Genomic DNA, 18,965 nt, shown 5'->3' on the forward strand with positions numbered 1-18,965 from the left:
GCGAATTAGAGAAACATTTTAATGGTGTGAGCATCGCGTCTGTTCGACAGAATTTCCTCCTCAGTCACACATTAACACGTGGTGCTTTGTCTCAGCCTCCTCGCCCTTCACAGGGCTTTTATTGAAGCTCTCGGTATACAACAATTTTCAGTACTGAGGAAACACCTTTATTGTGCATACAATACTTTAATAGTGGCCAACGAACTGTCTTCCACACTTATTCCGGACCTCCACGCTGTAAAAGAAAAGCAGACAGTTAAATACACACCACTAAAAGAGCGGGAAATGGAGGTGAAATCTCCTTTGGCACTGTTACCGACCGACAGACACAGACCTAGCTGTAACTTCGTATTTACACACTGGTTTTTAATCTAACTAAGAACATAGGCAGAGCGTCAAGTATCAGCACCTGCCAGCAGCAGCTCTGTTCTTTTCAGGGGAGAATACAAAAAGGTCAACGCCTGCAACCTACAATTACTGCTGCTGCCACCTCTCCCACCCCGAAGAAACCGGACTCCTGCCCACTTTAGAGAGGCCTGATAAACACAGCAGTGGTCAACACAAGTTTTAGAATTACTTTCACTGTCCGAATTCCAAAGTGCAAAGTAAAAACAAAGCCAAGGCGAGCCACTGCAATCTTCATCAGAAATCAGAAAGGCATTCAATTCATTATTTTGCCAACAAAATTCACAACTTACCGCTACAAAATTTATGGTAGAGGTCAGTAAGTGTATTACTATGACAAATAACTCATTTTATTTCCAATTATAATACCCCACCAATCTACATGGAGGAAAACGGATCTCCTCTACCAATCTGATTACACTGTAGGAGTCCCTGTCGTTCAACAAAGCTATGTAAGCATCTTTTAGTTTCAAACTCACATCCTTCTCACAAGTTTTTCAAATCTCGTGCATTCTCCCTTTTTAAGCATCAGTGTTTGCATCTGAGAGTTGTTACAGATCAAAAGGTTTTTCTTGCCTTTCATGTACAACACCATACTTGCAATTATTGCAGAAAATATTTCTATCAAGTTTAATAAAATGTTTCCACTACTAGAAATAGAAGAGCTAACTTACCAATAAATATAACTTCTAAAAACTAGTTTGAGAAATATTTTGGACTGGTGAATAGCCTTTGCTGGTCTGAGAATGGACTCCCGTGCTCCTGTCCAGCACATTCACATTATATATTAATCAGCTGCTACAAAACAGGTAGTGATGGCGACTAACGCAGGCTGTAACTATCGCTAGCTGACTCCATGTCTGTTTTAAATCTGTATCTCTCTGATCAGGGGTATCACAAGCTACTAATTATTAATTACAGAGCTGGGTACCTTGCGTATTAAGAATTTGTAGCTTGGGTGTTGTGTATCAAAGCTATGAAAGCTGGGAGCGCGCCCTTACCAACAGTTACAATGCAATACCGTATCTGAGACTTTGAAGAAGGTGTAGAAACAAAGCTAAATGCTAGGTACATACAGACAATACACAGCAATAAACGAAACTTACTTGAATATATTCAATCTCCTCGTCCGACATGAGTTTCCTTCTGTATTTCTGAGGTAAGGTTCTTGCTAATTCAGAAGTGTCTGGTGCGCTTCGTACTCTGCTGACAGGTGAAATATTTTGAAAGGGTGGTGATCTGCCTCCTACAGACTGCTGTGCCTCTGAAGCATGGAGAGATGTCACACTTGCTTGTAGAGATTCTTGTACTGAAACACACATTACAAAACCATTGACAGAGACATAACAAGACTGTAAAAGTAATTAAAAAGCAGCCAAAAAGTTACCAGTTATTGACAGTTTTCTTCACTACAACAAATACTTAAAAGAATTGGCACTTCTCACGGCCTGTTTTTATTGTTAAATGTATCAAGAGCATAGTGACAAAATTCAGTAAAAGAAAGCACGTTCGAGTGGCAGAAGTAAGCATGTATCCTAACAAGGGCTTTTTCACTGGGAAGCTGTTCTTACCAAAAAAGCATAAAGTATCATAATTGTGTGTGAGTGCAGGCAATTACGTAGAAAGATAACTAAGATAAATAACTAAGACCCACTGAGATGATGCCTTTTTGTTTACTGTGACTGTAAAGCCAGACAACTGAAAAGAGGTGGAGGCTTACAGAAGGATAAAGCTCCCAACCATGAGACACCGCAACACACAGTGCAGTGTCGTACCCGTTTTTAATATGGCATCGTATCAAATTTTGTTAATGATGTGCAGAATGACCACCAAACATCAGGCATCAGCAATCAATGTTATGAAATGCAGAGACCATGGAGTGCGTGAAGTACTTTGCAGGTGAGGGCCAGCAGCTAGGCTGAAGGAACTCGCATTAGAGAAGTTGCCTTGAGTTTGAGGATAGGGGAAGAGATGACAAAAGGGCAGTGTTGTCAAAGTCCGTCTGTCCCACCACTGCTGATCTGACAATGGAAATACACAATCACCCCACCAGGCAGGACAGTCTCACAGCAGCATGTTTACCTCCCAAGCACTCAGACCTCTCTACGTGAGGTTAAAACACCTGACAAAGCAGAATGCTTCCATGGGAAGTCCCTCTCAGTGCTCCTGAAAAATGAGCAAGACAAATGCAACATCTGAACAGCTGGAAGAGAGGGACTGCATAATTATAAAGTAAGCAGCATCAAGACTGGATGAATCAAAGAACGCAAGGAGTTAAAATACCACAGAGTTGCCTGCCTGCCTCCAAAAAGATCAGTGAGGAGAAAGGAGAGGAACCAGTTTTCGCCATAGTGAGTTTGAGTTAATGGCAGGACTGGGACATCAAACACCTGCAGCAATGTGATCAAGCCACCACTGGTTAACAAAAAAAAAAACAAACAAAAAACAATAAACCAGCCACCATTGAGAGGCACACTCAAGACGTTCTCGGTCAGCAGACTGTGTCTGAAAGTCCCAAGTCCATCAGGCGCTTCAGGATCAACGGAAGCTCTCATACAGAGCGAGGGGGAAGAGAGCCCATCAAAAGGAGCATATTCTGAACAGGGGGCAAAGTATTTTTGTTTCAAGAAATAACACAGCTTATATATGGAAAAACAAGAAACAGCTTCTCCAGATTTGTTTCATACACCAATGTCTAGAGATTTGTCATGGATTTTCCCCTATTGCATAGTAGACACATTAGCCAATTAAAAACATCAGCAGTCAAGACACAAAAGTACCATACTTAATACTTCTGTTGCTTTAGCTCAGATACAGTCTCTACTACATTTTTCCTTTCCCTCTTTGAGACCATCATGTTGCAGTAGTAACACGGCAGAATAATCTGGCTGGCCTTTCAAGCACCCTAAAAGTTTGGTCTTGATCTGCGGAGCTCTGTTTGGCTACACAGAAGTAACATCCTGGTACACTGAAACGCAGTTATTACTACACCGTTCAAGCAAGATGAGGCAGACTGTAATTTACTAACGCGATGACAGAACCTCATCAAAGTAGAAAAGTCTAACGTACTTAAAAATTACAGCCACAAAAATCTTCTGACGCAGAGATAAACAAGAGGTAAGTAACATGTTCTCAGGCCTTTGAGAAAGCAGTTCACTGGCACGAGAGGTGGTGCCTTCGGCTGAACTGTGCGCAACATACAGATTTCTGACAGAAAGTTATTGCAGAAAATACTTCCTGAAAGTTCACAGTTAAGTCAGAAGTGGCACTGATGTGCACTGTAGCTACTTCGTAACGTTAATAGATAACCTAAACTTAAACCTAAATCACAGATGTGATAATCCGTGGCAAATAAAGTGGTGTGATATCATTTCTAAAGAAGTGAGAATAACATAACAGAGCTTCTTAAGATGTCTCCTACTTTAGTTTCAAATGCTTTATTGACTCAAAAGGAGTATTAAAACAACGTATCGCTCATATAGCATCACTGTTTAAATGCAATAGTATTGGAAATCCTATAAATATCGACACAGAAATAGGTATAAAAATTAATTTTAAAGATTGCAGTGAAATTATTTTTTTCTCAGTTAATAGCACAAAAAAACACTTCTTAAAAGGTACAGTAGTATGGCTCTCCCACCTATAATCATGCTTTTAAATACCACAGACATCGCGCACTCCAAGAAGAGATGAGGAAAACGCAACATTGTTTCTGCAAATATCTCCAAATACCTAAAGCTGCTTCAAACAGGCGGGGGCACAACCATTTCAGGCAAATATTAGTATTTAGAAAAATGGGACTTCATATATGTGGAGGAAAACAACACCGGAAATCTTCGTGAATCTGCCTTGAACAAGAAATAAAGACATGCATGTAGCATGTGTATTTCCCACAGTGGCACAGCATCTGAAAAAGAAGAGTCAAAGAGCTGCCTTCAAACTAAACCAACCATGTTTCAGAAACTCTGCTCAAAATCAGCAAGGTTGCATAGCTGAAACAGAAAAATTGTGTGCTGGTTCTTACACAAAGCAGTTAATGTAAGCAAAGGAGGTGCAAGTTGTGTCTACAGATGAAAATACTTACTTTGAGGTCTGGGACTACTTTTTCTGTCTGGGAACTTAATTAACGGAGTATGTGGCTTGACTACCTAGAAGGCGGCAAGGTAGTAGGAGAAACAAGGAGAATAAAACATATTTCCAGATACACAATGACCTTCACAACAAACTGGAACATGCAACGCATTAAACGACCACTTCTATACCGCTGTTCTCTGCACCGCCACTCTGACACCCAGCTTACAGAGCTTTAGCAGGTGGAACTGCCCTCTGCGCTCTGCCTGTAGGTATTTATTCAGCCGGCTGGATGACAGTGGAGAGTTCCTTGAAGGAGTTTTACAGCTCGGCAGCCGAAGCCTGGCTGTTTTTGAAACACGCCTCTTGGAGAAGCCTCCCCGTCTCACCTTCACCTTGAGGAGGGACGGCTCGGAAAGCAGCCGCCGGCCAGCGTCCTCCTCTCCTGAACCAAAGGGCGCGGGCTGCCCTGCAGCCCTTCGCTGCCAGAGACCCGGGCACTGGCATCAAATGACCGGCGACACCGGGGAGGCCCCGCCTCGCGCGTCTTGCCCCGCTCCAAGGACACCGGCCTCCCCGGCGGGGCCCTGGGTCCCCGGCTGCCGCAGGCCAGGCGAGGTCCGCCGCCCTCCCCGCCCCGGGGCGCGGGCCGAGCGCCGTTACCTGAACGACCCTTGTAGCGGCCGCCATCTTACTGCCCATGCTGAGCCCCCTCTGCCGCGCACAGCCGCCCGCGCACCAGGGGCGCTGCCGGGCCACGCCCGCGGTGGGTGGGGCCACGCCCGCGGTGGGTGGGGCCACGCCCGCGGTGGGTGGGGCCACGCCCGCGGTGGGTGGGGCCACGCCCGCGGTGGGTGGGGCCACGCCCGCGGTGGGTGGGGCCACGCCCGCGGTGGGTGGGGCCACGCCCGCGGTGGGTGGGGCCACGCCCGCGATGGGTGGGGCCACGCCCGCGGTGGGTGGGGCCACGCCCGCGGTGGGTGGGGCCACGCCCGCGGTGGGTGGGGCCACGCCCGCGGTGGGTGGGGCCACGCCCGCGGTGGGTGGGGCCACGCCCGCGGTGGGTGGGGCCACGCCCGCGGTGGGTGGGGCCACGCCCGCGGTGGGCGGTGCCCGGCGGTAGGGCTGTGTCAAAACAAACAGGGCAATTGATGTAGGCGGTAAAAATGATACATAATACTTTAATAAGCAAAAAGAAGAAAAAAAAGCCAAGGAGTGATGAGCGTGGGCTTTCCGCGGGGGCAGAGCAGGGCCGCGCGCCCCCGTGCGGTGCCCACGGGAAGAGGGGCAGAGACGGCAGAGCCTTGGTCTAAGGACAATTCTACATAAAAGCCTGAAATATGCAAGGTTATTCTTGTGCTGTTGCCGCCTTCCAGAGGGGAACGAGGACGCGGGAAACTGGACAGCTGTGAAGTTGCTCTTCTGGGCGTTTCACTGGCTGCATCGCCTCTTCAAACATTTACTGTGTACCAGGAATTAACCCTTTGCTTCCAAGAGCTGCGTGGCCACATTCTGCCTGTTCAGGGAGAAAAACTTCCAGGAAGGTTAAATTTTCAATTCACTGAAGCGTGCTTTCATGATGCATATTAATCTATCATAATGCATGTTAATCTACCAAGTTTAGGACACTGATTACAAACACCGCGTGAAATCAAACTCCTTTTCTCCTGACTCACGGAAAACAGACATCTTTTTCAAGCTGTAGAACAATTGCCTTTAGGGATGGATCTTCTGCCCAGTTAACTCTGCTTCCAATTATGATATTCTATAAGAAAGAAAGATTATTGGTTAAAGAAAGCCTTCAAAAAGGACTACTCTGCGTAAAATCTCTCAAAAGCAGTTGTTTTTTAATTTTTATTTCAGAAGCCCTTGAAATTCACAGCAGTGTTTTAAGTTGGCAGGATGGGGGGACAGAGGAGATCGTTCTAGATCCTATTGTCAACACACAGGCAAAAAAACCCAAACAACCCAAAACCCAGTCCTTTGAATTTCCTGGAGGTGCTTGCACACCATCCCTATTTTAAACTTAGGAATTGAGGGGATTTTTTTTTTTCCCCTGTAAAACTTTACATGCAGTAAAGTTTGCCTCAAACACAACACAGCACAGTTAACATTCTCACCCTGCGGTTCTGGATTGAAAATGGGAATTATTAAATTTAACCAAAGAAGATTTGCTCTATTTACAGGTCAGAAGATTTCTGGAATACAAAACCAGTACAAATCTAATCTAAAACCCACTAAAATGTTTAATTTCTCGTTCTCAGTTTGAGATAGTAGTAGCATAGCACAGCATGCAACATAAAAATATGTGGCTCTTTTTCGGTCCTTGAAATTCTCCTGATCATCCAAATTCACAGCATGGTTACATCCTGTCTTCTACCTGAAGCCCTCCAATATGTTCTCTCTTTTCCTCCTTCTAAAGTTTTTAAATAAACTTTGTGCGTGCTTAACTGGGATTTCACAATCCACTTGCAGATAAACACAAGAGCATTGTAACTGCAATTTACCACTCACTGTGCCTCCCACCTTCATGCCTAGGTCACCAACCCGCAGGGCCAGGCGAAGGAAGGCTGGACAAGTCACGGAGGGAAAGGCAGAGCACCAGACTGCAGCACAGCATATGTGACCTTTAGCAGAGCCCCTCCGAGCAGAGGATGCCACAGGAGGCCCTTCCACCCTATCCCAGCTTGGGGGTTTTCTTCCTCACTTTGCATGACTCCGCACGCCAGATGACCTGCCAGTCAGCGGCGCCTGATACGTGGGAAACCGGGAGGCTGCAAGCTACACCGCCAAAGTATCTGGAGACTGGCCACGGCTGCAGGCCAAGGCTTTCGCAAGGCTCCTGCGGGCGACACAGACAGAGGCACGCACGTGCTGGGGAGGGGCAGACCGAGGAGCAGCGGCCTGGCTCACCAGTATCACGAGACTCAGACCTACTTATTTTTCCTAACCACGAGATGGGGGAACTGATTTGGCAGGGTGTAGGGCTGGCTCTCAGTGTAAGGAGATATAGCCACTGCTGTGACAGACATTCTCTGAGAAAATGCATTATTCTTGTACCTTTAAGGGAACGAGGCAATAAAGATAGGTTTATAGACTGCCTCTAAACTCTGTAACTAATTATTCCAAAGGATATTGTGACAATTTCATGCTTTTCACCTTGAAAGCAATAAAGTTTTCATTTCATACCGCCATTTTCCCATTACCATCCTTACTTAAAGCTTTTAGAAAACACAGCTTTGTTTGAAGTTACACTTACCATACACTATGTTATCTCGGCTATAATGCAAAACGGCAAATTTACTTCTAAAATCTAAAACACATTACCTGGAATACATTTTGAATTACAGTAGTCATCTTTCTTTCTTTTTGTAATTTATTATGTATCTTCTCCAGCGCTTCGTTCACTTTCATACTTGCTTGTTCCTCCTTTTGTTTTCTGATCATGGTATGAATTTGCTGTAATTTCTGCTGTCCGGCTTTTTTTAACACTGTTCCATTATTAGGAAAATGAAGCGTTAAGAAGTAGTTAGGTGAGCAGTAGAACTAAAGACATGCTTTCTTCCTCACAGACATCTAAGGCACTTCCACTGCAATAACCCTAACTTCACACTCCATCCCTCCCCTACGACACACCTCCAGATATTCCTTTCACACAAGAGGCAACACGTGCTGTGGCTACCTGGTGTCAGTCGACTGGTTCCCTGGCCACTAGCAAAACAGAAAGTACTTTGCATGCTGCCTGCATTTCCACCAGACATGGACAATAATTTCAATGTCTGTCCTACGGCCTGTCTTCAGTTGTCACAACTTTTATTGTCAGAGGCGTTTAAAACCTTTTTAGCTTTTTCAGACTTGGTCAAAAGCAAATGCCAAAGTCATACAAGGGACACACGGACATCACCAGTGAGTATTACTACTTTTTTGTAGGAAATCAGGTTAAAATTAGACTGAATAAAACCATTTAGGGACAGTTCATACATTGAAAGAATGCTGACATAGCATTCCTTCCCTTATTTCTGAAGATATTAAGGATGCTCATTTTTCGTATTAACACAGACATTTCATTGTGTTTATTTGTTGCTGTCAACATATACACCACTTCCTATGCATGAAACAAACAACAACTGTTAAAACTGTTGGCAAATCTGATCATATGACCTTATAAAGTTCTGAAGATTGACTTCACATCTAAATTTGACCCACTCTAACAAGCCTACCAGACACCAACATATGTACTATTACAAGAGTTCTTTGTAAGTAAATTCCCTCCCCTATTCTACAAACATTTCATAAAGGTGCGTTCAGACAAAAAAGAGAAATCCTTTGGGTGTTGTAGGACTGATTTAAATTACTAAATGCTGTGTAATTTTCTGGGGAGCTTACACTAAATAATGAAATGCCACCACATTCTTTTTGAGTATCTTCTTGCATCTCTCATTCCAACACGTCAGTCTCATGCTCAAGGAGACAACACATAAGCTCGTTTTTACAATACTTCCTACCTTTTCAGAAGTTTTATAACTATGTTGAGAGTTTCGCAGTAACTTCAGATGTAAATTAATATTGCTACAAGAACTTTAACATACAAACTGTACATTCAAACATAAACCAAAGTCAGTATAACTAACACACTTACACAATCTTTTCCTTTTAATGTCGATCAATTTCTGTTCCTTCTCACGTGCTTGCTGAAAGAAAACAATGAAGTATATTGTAGATGCTTGGCTCCGAAAAATATTGAAAGATGCCAATTCAATCCACAAAAGAACTTCAGGGCAGCTCCAGAAGCCGACTTCCTTACATAGTCACTTCAAGTAATCGTTTCAGTCATTTTAGCACCAGCAGAAACTGCACCTTTGGGCCACCTACTTAGCTTCAAACGACTTGTGCAGCCCTGTCACTTTCACACAGTTCACCTGCCCACCTTGAGGTCTGTAGACCCGCACAACTGCAACAGAAGCTACAAGGGCCACTTACCTGCTGACAGTCAATTATTGCTGTGCTGAGCATTACTATGTGTTTCACAGTTTCCATGATCAGTCTAAGGAAGGAAACACAGTTGCACACCTTCAGACCGTTAATATGAGTCAACAGCATAAACGTTTTAATCAAGGTTATTTGGATTAAACAAAAAATCCCCATTTTCCCTAACACCAAAATAAAGCATACTTTATTTTTTTCCCCAAAACAGAATCCTTTCTTTTTTACAGTTATTATACTATTGTTGCAGGGACCAAACAATCCCCTTATTTCCCTCCCAGTTTCTCTGATTTTTCAGTTAAGCCTGTCCAACATTTCAGATCACAGAGCTTGGAAGGCGTCAAGGAAGCCTACCCAGCTGAGAATGGCTAACAACTGGAGCTCCTGAATTCTGGTGCACGGCAAGGACATGATGGAGATGGGATGTTTTCAGCTGCATTTCTGACGAAAATTAAATTTCTCATACCACACTTCATACACGTGTACCCGTTAATATCAGACAGGAAATTAAAAGCTGATTTTGAACATGTTTGAAACTTTCAGGTTTTTTTCAAAGACGTTAATCTCTTCCATGATTAATTAACGAAGGCAGCAAAGCAGAGACAAGGCTCCGTTACAAGCCTGTAATATGTGCTCAGCTATTAAGACAAAAAACTCTTAACTACAAACAGTTCTCACTAGTGAATCAAAAATTATGATCTCTGTAATCAAAGGCTGGTTAATTCAGAGCCCAAATGTAAACCCACCAAGGGTATAAAAGGTCTGATCATGCTGGTTCTAGCCAGGTGGACAGAACATCATTCAGTCAAAACTAGAAGAAGGAAGCTTGCCTTTAAAAAAGGTACAGCAAAGTAACGTAGAAACATGTCACATTAAACTGTGTAAAGTCCATTTCTTTCTAGCCATCCTTTCTCCAAGAACACCTTACCGTGAGTCACTGTCATTTTGCTGCATTTTGTTTCTCAGGGCAAACGTAAGTTGGATCCTGCATAGTGTGGGGAAGAAACATGTAACTGACAAGAAACTGAGAGAAGTAGATTTAGATTAGTAACGGAAGAGATGTTTTCAAGGTTTCATTTATGTCCACTTTCACACTGGAATTACACATATAAAATACTCAGTACCTTTTAAATATCCCAATTATTAAACAATGCAACTTAACTCTCAGGACAAGTAAGACTTATCAATGAGTATCTGCGAGAGTGACAACTCCTCTGTCTCTCGCCAAACATACTCGGACACCATTAACCCCAGAGTCTGCAGAAGGGAAGCTGGGCAAAGGTGGGAATTCAGCTGAGCAGCTGTGTAACATGGGAGGTGTACAACACCTATCAACTTCCACCTTTTCACAGGCATTTGTAAAACACTGCCAAGAAATATGTTTACTGATTTATACAGTCAGACATTCACAATTTTGCAGGAACCTTTGGGTTTACACATTTCAATTTGTAATTTTTTTTTCTCCTTTACGGTATCTCCATTTGCCTTTCTATTGGTTCAATGGTACTAAAATCTCTTGTGTCTGTAACACACACCATATCACTTTGAAATCCTATTTTAATCAGAATTATGTATGTGTCCATGAATGTAAACAAACAGAAAACCTCAAAATCAACAGGAAAAAATTATACCTTTGCAAGGCTAATGTCTTGTTCTGGAAAGAGACTTTTACTTCCTCCATATCTCTTTCCAAATCTTCTGTGGTACTGAAGGAAGAAAAACAAAACCCCAAACAGTGTGAGGACAACAAAAAACTGAAAAGTAACATCACACTTTTAACTTGCTCCCAACATGTCTAAAGTAAGAATTTTTCCTATAAACCACCAATTATTAAGGCCATGAGTATTTTAGCATGTGGAGCTATATTAGTGACTTCTAGCCATCACAAGAAGGACTGCAAATTTAGAAGCCACATCAGATACAGAACTTCATTAGGAGACTGAGTAAAATATTTCTTCCCCATATTTTCTCTTAATTTCCTGTATTTTCACCAGTCTCGTGCAAAGTGCTTATCACTAATCCAGAGATTTACTAAGAAGGAGTAACTAGAAGAGAACCTCCAAGTTCAGTTCTCAACCCTTCTCCTCTTTATTTTAAAATACGTCAAATGTTTGAAATTATCCAATGACATACCTCCTGATAAACTTTTCTCCAGTGGTGTGATCAAGGTAACCTTCTTCACCTGCAACGAAAATACATCACTAAAAGCAGCACAACAGAGACTTTTTAGTATAATCTACTGAGCATAAAAGATGAGCAGCTGGATGGCTATAACAATAATAATTATTATATTATTATTAAATTATATATAATAATAACAATATTATTGTAACAGCAATTCTTACTCCTATCTCCATGCCTTATCATCTGTTCTACTGTCAGCAAGACTACACCATCAATCACCCGTACGAGAGAAAGAATTTGGCTTTAAAATATTTCCACCTAGCACTTTTCAGACATGCCAGAGCTGGCTCACAGCACTGCTCTATGTATGCAGCTGGCTGGTTCAGCAGAAGAGGGCATGAGTAATGGAAATGCAATGGGAACAAGAAGAAACACCTTAAATCCCTAACGGTGCCAAACAACGGCTCTAATCTAAAAGAGGGCAGATTTAGATTAGATATTGGGAATAAATTCTTCACTACAAGGGTGGTGAGGCACTGGCACAGGTTGCCCAGAGAAGCTGTGGCTGTCCCCTCCCTGGCAGTGTTCAAGGCCAGGTTGGATGGGGCTCTGAGCAACCTGGTCTGGCGGAAGATGTCCCTGCCCATGGCAGGGGGGTTGGAACCAGATGATCTTTAAGGTCCCTTCCAACCCAAGCCATTCCATGATTCCCCTTCCTCCCCATCGACCAGACTCCTGAAAACGGCCATCACGTGCCAGAGAGTTCGGGGGGTCCGAGGTGAAAACCCAAACAGAGAAAGGGCAGGGGGCAATAACCACAGGGCAGTTCCACAAGCATTCCCACCCGCCCCCAAGAGCCGTCTAGAAAATGCTGCGAGACGCTCTGGTAAGGAAGACGCTTCATTGTTACAACGAGCGCTCCCGATAAATAATGTAAGTACACCCGGTCCGCAGGTCGTATTATTTATCACTGCAACGCCACACCGAGGGGAGCGCAGGGGGTCAGGAGCAGGGGCGGGCTTACCGGCGTGAACCGCAGCGCTGCACTCCCTGAGCTGCTGCTTCATCTGGTCCCTCAGCCTGCAGCAGGGGCAGAGCGACAGCGGTCAGATCCGGCGGGCGCCGGGGGGTGGGGGGGGGCCGCCGCAGCCCACCCGCCCTGCTCCGCGCCGCTGCCAGCCCCAGCGGCTCCCCGGCCCCCACCCGCACTGACCGGAGCAACTGGAGAACGTCCACCGTGGCCTCCGGCTCGGCCGCCAGCCAGCCCCCGGCCCCCGCCCCGGCCCCGGCGCCCGTCGCCTCCGGCCGCGGCGCCTCCATGGTGACACGTTCGAACAGCCCGCGCGCGCGCCACTCCAGCAGCGCGGCCGGCGGCTGCTTCTGCCTTAGTGGGGCGGGGCTTCCCGGCAGCCTGGGACGCTTCCGGCCAATCCTCGACCGCGTCGTCGTCTCGGCGCTCGGCCGGCGCTGTCTGAGGCCGGGCCCGGAGCGGAAAGGCGGGTCGCCCGCCGCCGGGCCCACGGCCCGGCCGAGGCCTGCCTGCAAAAACACCCTGCGGCGGCGGCGGGCAGGGGGGGGAAGGCGGCCCCTCCTGACGGGGGTTCTGCAGGTGAATAGCGGGAGGGGGGCGGCAACGCGGCTGAGCGCTTGTCACTGGGACCGAAAAATAGCGGTGAAAGGGGTGGGCAAAGAGCAAGGGTCGCCTCTAAGGGAAGGTGGAGACGGCGCTGTGGCCGGAGCTATAACTGAGAATAGGCTACAGTAAATATTAATTTAGTAGGGCTGCACTGTGATTGGGCTGATCTGGCAGACGCTCTGCCTGCCGCCACTCCCAGGGCTGCCCCCAGCCCCCCTCCCCCAGCCCCTGCCGAGGAAGCCAGCTGTAGCACCAGTGAACACAGAAAGTAAAAGTGCTTTATTAAAAGTATTAACACACACAAATACAATACATTTATATACAGAGGGGCACACAGTACAAAGTGTTCTACTTTAACTGACAGAGAAGTTACAATTTCTTAATCAGAGGTTTGGCTAGCTTCTTTATGAGAGAAGAGTTCAGCTGTTCAATGTCACTTATCTTGCCATGTTTCTTGGAGGCGTATTTGTTCTTGATTGTCTGTGGAGGGATAAGTCTGATTAACTTTATCCTGTTTATTATAAACTCACACTGTTCCAGCTCCCCTGAGGCCTGGTGATCAAGCTGAGCCTGTCCTAGCACCCCAGACCCGTTCACAGCTGGCTGGTGCTGCTCCGGCAAGACAGAGCACTCCAGCTGAAGGGAGCAGGTCTGATCCAAGTCTGACCACAGTGGCTCAGCTACTCTGGCCTCAGAGCACCACATGTTGACACTTAACCACACGTACTCCCCATCTGCACAGTGAGACTTACCACCTGCTTGGTGAGGCCCTCATTCACAGTAATTACATTCTTCGCTAAGTGCTGCATAACAGGGAGAAGGTCATCCTCAGCATAAAACATGTAGTGTTGCAGAGTTGGTGTCTGAAAGGAAAGGAAGTCATTAGGTAAGCCTGCTAGAACAATCTAAGTACACTGGCGTTTTGTCTTCTGCTGGGCTTGGGCAACTGCCATCTCCTGTCTCAAGGGGAGGATTAACAGTTACTGCCCTGCTTCTGTCCCCTTGTGAGGCACCATGGGAAGACAAGAACATGCTGAGATACCACGAGAGAAGCAGAAGGCATGCGCTTGGCCCAGAGCAACCTTTTTAAGCTGGTGCACAGGCACACCTAGTCCCAAACTAGGAGGTGGTCTGACAAGCATAACTTACCCACTCACATCCATTGAGGAGTTTCAGAGCCAAACAAGAAGCAGCTGCTGCTGTCTTGGATGGAGGGAAGTGAACCATATCATAGTCCACAATGGACAACTCCATCAGGTACTTGGCCAGCAAGTGCTGTTTAACATCCACCTGCAGTACATCAGAGTTGAGTGTTGGCAATCTCCAAGGCAAGAGCATCCTGCCAAGCATTCGTTGAGTCAAGCAGGAAGAAACACTTAGCAAACATTTTCAGAGCTATAGGCTTAAAATTCAAGTGGCTTAATCACAGAGCAGTTCTGAGCTGTATTAGGCTGCTCATAGTCTAGGACCACTCCTTTCAGTGGCAGTCTAGCAGTCACCTGCAGTACCAGGCAGGCATTGGGGGGGTGGAGTGTCAGGCTCACACAACTGAAAGCAGACAATCAAGGCCTCCCATGTTGCTACATGGGAGACACATCTCAACCACACTGGCTGCTAAATTCTTGTGGAACTCAAAAGCTTTGAACTGCTTTAACAAGCTGCCACAGTCAAGCACTGCATTTCCAGATGCTGCCTACAGTAATGCCCATTCTCAACACTACCTGTCCAACCTTTGAAGCCCTCCTTAGGAAATGGGGAGGGAGAGGGTGACCCAGACCAAAGTCCAGGGCTTGCAGGATCTTGATCTCCATGTGGCAGATCTGGATCTTTGTGTAAGCGTTATCAGTTATATAGACAAAGTCTTCACTATTGACAGGAAAAATCTCTTCGTATTTGCTGGCAATGAACATAGCCGTGATGCCAATCAGCTGCAACGTCTTCTTGGAAACAGCATTGTCCTGTAGAAAGAAGCAGCACAGATTTGATTTGTCTGAATGACTTGGTTCAGAACACAGCTTTTCAAGGTAGCCCGTGTAAAGTTGGTCCTACGGCAGGATGTTCATACTGGCATATACAGAGTAACTGTACATCAGCTGTTACCTCTGTTGGCATCTGCAGGGGTACCAGAAGGCTTTGAGATCAAACCAGGGAGAGGAGGGAGCAGTTTTGATATATCAAGTCACCGTTCATAGCTGAGAGGGTTATATAGTGCATAGGGCTCAGCATCAAGTGCTCTGTTGGTCAGCTGGATTTTGTTACAGGTAGTGCATCTAACCACAGTGTTACTGGTCAGTGCTCGTCATGCTTTAGCTTAGGGGAAAAGCATTGGCCAACACCAGGCAAGAGACACTCACCTGCAGGTAGCGATCAATGATAGCAACTGTCATGTACAGGGTCTCCTGCTGGAGGCTGAACTTCATCTGTACTTGCACAAGCCAGTCTACAAGTATGGCACGCATGTGCCCACTGATTTCCTGGCCAGCCAGGTATTTGGGTCTGACAGGTCGAGTCTCCTGTGTGGAAGGAACAGGGTTAATAGATCTTGTCACTTCTCTGAAGCACTTGCAGTGCCTCACCCCTGTAGCATCTTGAGGCTTATCAAGGAGCTCAGGACAGGCATAGCCCACAGCTGTAGGCCACGAGGTTTCTTTGTTCACTGAAGGTGGGCTAGAAAGAGCATGGTACTAGCACTACTAGTCGACTGGTCTAACAACCAGCATCTGTTTACACTACCAGGTCAGTTTAACTTTACATTTAAGCTGAGGGATCACTTATTAGTGCCTCAGGAAAACCTGCAGGTGAGAGTGGATACCAGCTCCCAGCTGCACCTGTGATGACAGGTTCACTGTAATTGGCATCCTGACCTACTCCTACCAACCTCGAGGTCTCTCAGGTACTTGTAGATGTCCTTCACATAGTTGCTGCAGAGGTTCGAATCGTCATCATCTTCCTTGTCAACATCTTGGATGTCAAGCAAATCTTCAGAGAAAGGCTGACACACCACATTCTTGGGCATAGCCCGCTCACAGACCTCCATGGGGGATGGAGAGCAGAGCTCCGGCTGCAAGGAAACACAGGGTCAGCACAGGCAGCACCTCCCTCTGCGCCCCGCCATGGGCCGGGCGGAGGCTCCCAACCCCCTTTTTGGGGCACGGCATGGGGCGGTGACACCCCTGCTTAGCCCAGGTGGGGGCCGGGTGGTACCTGCTTGGGGTCCGGCTTGGGCTCTGTCTTGGGCTCCAGCTCCTTGGTGACAGCCCTGAGTGTCTTCCTGACAACCGGCTTGTCCAGGGAGGTGGCGGGCGCGGGCATGGTGCTGGGCTGCTGCCCATGGCTCCCATGCACCGCTGTCTTCTTGATGATGACGGTCTTCTCCTTTGACTCGGCGACGCGGTTGCCGATGTCTTGCAGGGCGGTGCGGGGGGGGGCCGGCACCTTCCCATGCTTGGCGGTGGGCAGCAAGCTGCTCTTCGCTGCCGTGCCGGTCGCCGACTGGGTGTCCTGCGGGGAGAGGAGAGGGCAGGGCAGTCAGCAGCACCGCGGCGGGGGGGGGGGGGACGGGACGGGGGGACGCTGGGCCAGCACTGCTGCGCCCCGAAACTGGAGAGCGGGCGGTGGAGAGCCCGAGGGGCGCCCCGGGAGGAGCAGCGTGCGCGCGCCCCGCCGCCCTCCCCACCGAGGGGAAAGCGGCGGGCGCGTAAGGGCCCGGGCGCGCTGCCCTGCCGTGCCCTGCCGAACTAGAGGGTCTCCGGGCCGGGGCCGGCCAGGGCGAGCGCCGAGCTCGCGGTCCGCACCTACCTTGGTAACCCTGAGCGCCATCGCAGAGCAACCTGGAACAGCATTCAGAGTACGGGGCATCGCGCAACCGCCGCGCCTTTAAACCCCGCCGCCGCCGCCGCTCATTGGCCGCACGCTGCCTCCCTATTGGTCGCCGGCGGCCCCGCCCCGATGCATTACCGTGGCGACCCGCGGCGGGCGGCCGCTCGGGAAGGGGGCGGGGCTGCGGCCGCGGCGGGCGGGGCAGAGGGGCACGCGCACGGTCCCGGCCCCCGCGGGGTAGGGGGGGGGCGGAGGCGGCCGGGGTCTGCGGGCGGGGGGGGGCGCCGGGAAAGCCACCGCGGGCTGGCGGCCGCCTCGTCCCAGCGCCCGCGGGCCGGCGGGACGCCAGACCCGCGCTCCCCGCTGGCAGCGGCCTCGCCCCTGACAGCCCCCGCGACGCTTCGGCGGGAAGAGCGCCGAGGCGCGCCGCGTGGAGTCGGCGCCTCGCTGGAGAAGCTTTCCCGTCGCCGCACGCGTGGCTCGCCGCCGGGTGGGCGGCGCGCAGCCGCCGCTCGTCTCTCGTCCGTCCCTTTTGCCTTTGAGGGCGCTGCCGCTAGGCCCGCACCAGCCCTGGCGTCGCAGCAGCTCCGCGAGGCCCTCCGCGGCCGGCCGGGGGGCCCGGGCCCCCCACTCGCAGTATCAGCGCCGGACGCGCGCTCTTGTGCTCGGCCGCCAGTGCGCACCCGCCCGCGAGGCACCCGGGCGCCAGCCCACCGCCCGCGGCCTCCAGCTCCTCGGCCGGCTGCGGGGCCTGCTGCCTGCTGCCGAAGCGCGAAACCAGCACCCGCTGATGCTAACGCTTGGCAAGCGCGAGGGCCCTTCAGTGGCGTTCAGCTCGCTCGGTGTGAAAAGAAGCAGCCCCCTCTCCACCCGCCTGCCGCGGCGGGGCCAGCGCTCCCCCGGTGAAACGCCGTCTGCTCCGGCAGAACCACCTCAAACACGGGTGGCACATGTAACTGCGAGCCGAAGCATTCTGTCTGAACGTCGTTTTCCAAGCCAAGAGATGACCCTGCTCGCAGGCCGGGCGCAATCGCAGCGCTGTTATGAAGGAACCCGAGTCTGCTGGGGGAGGCAAGGCGAGAAAACCCCTGCCAAAGGCAGGCAGCACAAGAAAACCGGATCAGCTTCCAGAGCTCAGCTGGTTCTGCAGCGCTTCCCCGAGGACGAGGGGCTGTGATTTGTGCAGTCAGCCTCACCCGACGCAGAAGCCATGCCAGCTTTCAGAAACGTTCTGACCACAGCTTTTCAAGTCAGTCCTGTACTACAGGCAGCGTTTTAACACAGCATGGGAAGGAGAGAATGGAATGCAAACTTAACAAACATACAGCCTGTACAAACAGCCTGGTCGCAAGAGAAGCAAAGGTGCTCAAGGACATTTGTAACGGCAGTGCTGGTGAATCCGATTTGTTCGTGTAAGTCCTACACCGCTCCACCCACACACCCCACTAGCATCACAGGCAGTCTCTGCAATGATACTCAGGTGTTGATCCTAAATCCCAGAACAAGAAAACAGTATGACAAAAGAAGACTGCCACGATACACAGGATGAAGGATGTACTCATTCTTGCTAACCACTGAACTGATTCGCTAAATGCCAAGAAAAATATTTAAGAGCTTCAGAAAAGAAGGAAAGGGGCAGACAAAGACTGTAAACAGACGTAAAGGCAACTACCTCTCTACAGACATATGCTATTACCCTGTCGTCGGGGTTTTCAAGATGGAGAACTGCTTTCCTTGGCATTATTAAGACCGCAACGTGTTAAAGTCTGTCTTAAACAGACTCTTTCCAGTCAAGAAGCTTCACTTCACAGTTTGTTTCAGCAACTTGCCAAGTCCCAGACCACTGTCCCAGTTTCGGAAAGGATGCTCACTGATTAATTATTTTAAACTTCAAACTACCGCATTTGCAGTTATTCATACAAAAAGT

The 18,965-nt window shown here is 48.5% G+C and overlaps 3 protein-coding genes across 4 annotated transcripts; all 3 read right to left on the bottom strand.

Annotated features, from left to right (window-relative positions):
* Nucleotides 1–144: 144 nt before the first annotated feature.
* On the bottom strand, nt 145–5,255 carry KGD4 (alpha-ketoglutarate dehydrogenase subunit 4). 2 transcript variants are annotated; one of them, XM_075411644.1, is made up of 4 exons: nt 5,140–5,255; nt 4,490–4,553; nt 1,512–1,714; nt 145–235 (listed from the first exon to the last, which is right to left on the bottom strand). In XM_075411644.1, exons 1-4 carry the CDS (start codon nt 5,176–5,178, stop codon nt 218–220), a joined length of 324 nt encoding a protein of 107 aa, XP_075267759.1. In that variant the 5' UTR covers nt 5,179–5,255; the 3' UTR covers nt 145–217. The 2 variants fall into 2 exon arrangements, with proteins under 2 accessions (XP_075267759.1, XP_075267758.1); XM_075411643.1 differs by lacking the exons at nt 4,490–4,553; nt 5,140–5,255 and adding an exon at nt 4,866–5,080.
* A 386-nt stretch (nt 5,256–5,641) lies between these two features.
* On the bottom strand, nt 5,642–12,876 carry CENPH (centromere protein H). The gene is made up of 9 exons (XM_075410930.1): nt 12,797–12,876; nt 12,608–12,663; nt 11,593–11,641; nt 11,091–11,165; nt 10,388–10,444; nt 9,457–9,520; nt 9,116–9,167; nt 7,804–7,967; nt 5,642–6,241 (listed from the first exon to the last, which is right to left on the bottom strand). Exons 2-9 carry the CDS (start codon nt 12,648–12,650, stop codon nt 6,149–6,151), a joined length of 597 nt encoding a protein of 198 aa, XP_075267045.1. The 5' UTR covers nt 12,651–12,663; nt 12,797–12,876; the 3' UTR covers nt 5,642–6,148.
* Nucleotides 12,877–13,557: 681 nt separating this feature from the next.
* Nucleotides 13,558–18,779, bottom strand: CCNB1 (cyclin B1). Its single transcript, XM_075446851.1, has 10 exons — nt 18,735–18,779; nt 17,602–17,668; nt 17,018–17,049; nt 16,424–16,720; nt 16,098–16,280; nt 15,574–15,732; nt 14,941–15,177; nt 14,369–14,509; nt 13,972–14,082; nt 13,558–13,699 (listed from the first exon to the last, which is right to left on the bottom strand). Exons 1-10 carry the CDS (start codon nt 18,777–18,779, stop codon nt 13,589–13,591), a joined length of 1,383 nt encoding a protein of 460 aa, XP_075302966.1. The 3' UTR covers nt 13,558–13,588.
* Between the last annotated feature and the right edge of the window lie 186 nt (nt 18,780–18,965).

This window comes from Opisthocomus hoazin, chromosome Z, assembly GCF_030867145.1.
Source record: "Opisthocomus hoazin isolate bOpiHoa1 chromosome Z, bOpiHoa1.hap1, whole genome shotgun sequence".
Taxonomy (NCBI): domain Eukaryota; kingdom Metazoa; phylum Chordata; class Aves; order Opisthocomiformes; family Opisthocomidae; genus Opisthocomus; species Opisthocomus hoazin.

Bases quoted from the DNA above. Each gene is read 5' to 3' on its own strand.
- KGD4 (XM_075411643.1), bottom strand. From the start codon at position 4,983: ATGCCAGTGCCCGGGTCTCTGGCAGCGAAGGGCTGCAGGGCAGCCCGC. The intron at 1,715-4,865 runs GTGAGACGGGGA...TGTGTGTTTCAG, and splicing joins CGTCCCTCCTCAAGGTGAAG to TACAAGAATCTCTACAAGCA.
- CENPH (XM_075410930.1), bottom strand. From the start codon at position 12,650: ATGAAGCAGCAGCTCAGGGAGTGCAGCGCTGCGGTTCACGCCG. The intron at 11,166-11,592 runs GTATGTCATTGG...TTCTTCCTTCAG, and splicing joins GGAGAAAAGTTTATCAGGAG to TACCACAGAAGATTTGGAAA. The intron at 9,521-10,387 runs GTAAGGTGTTCT...TTCCTTCCTTAG, and splicing joins CAAAATGACAGTGACTCACG to ACTGATCATGGAAACTGTGA.
- CCNB1 (XM_075446851.1), bottom strand. From the start codon at position 18,779: ATGCCAAGGAAAGCAGTTCTCCATCTTGAAAACCCCGACGACAGG. The intron at 17,669-18,734 runs GTAATAGCATAT...TGATACTGCGAG, and splicing joins TTGAAAACCCCGACGACAGG to TGGGGGGCCCGGGCCCCCCG. The intron at 15,733-16,097 runs GTTGGTAGGAGT...CCTTCCACACAG, and splicing joins AGTACCTGAGAGACCTCGAG to GAGACTCGACCTGTCAGACC.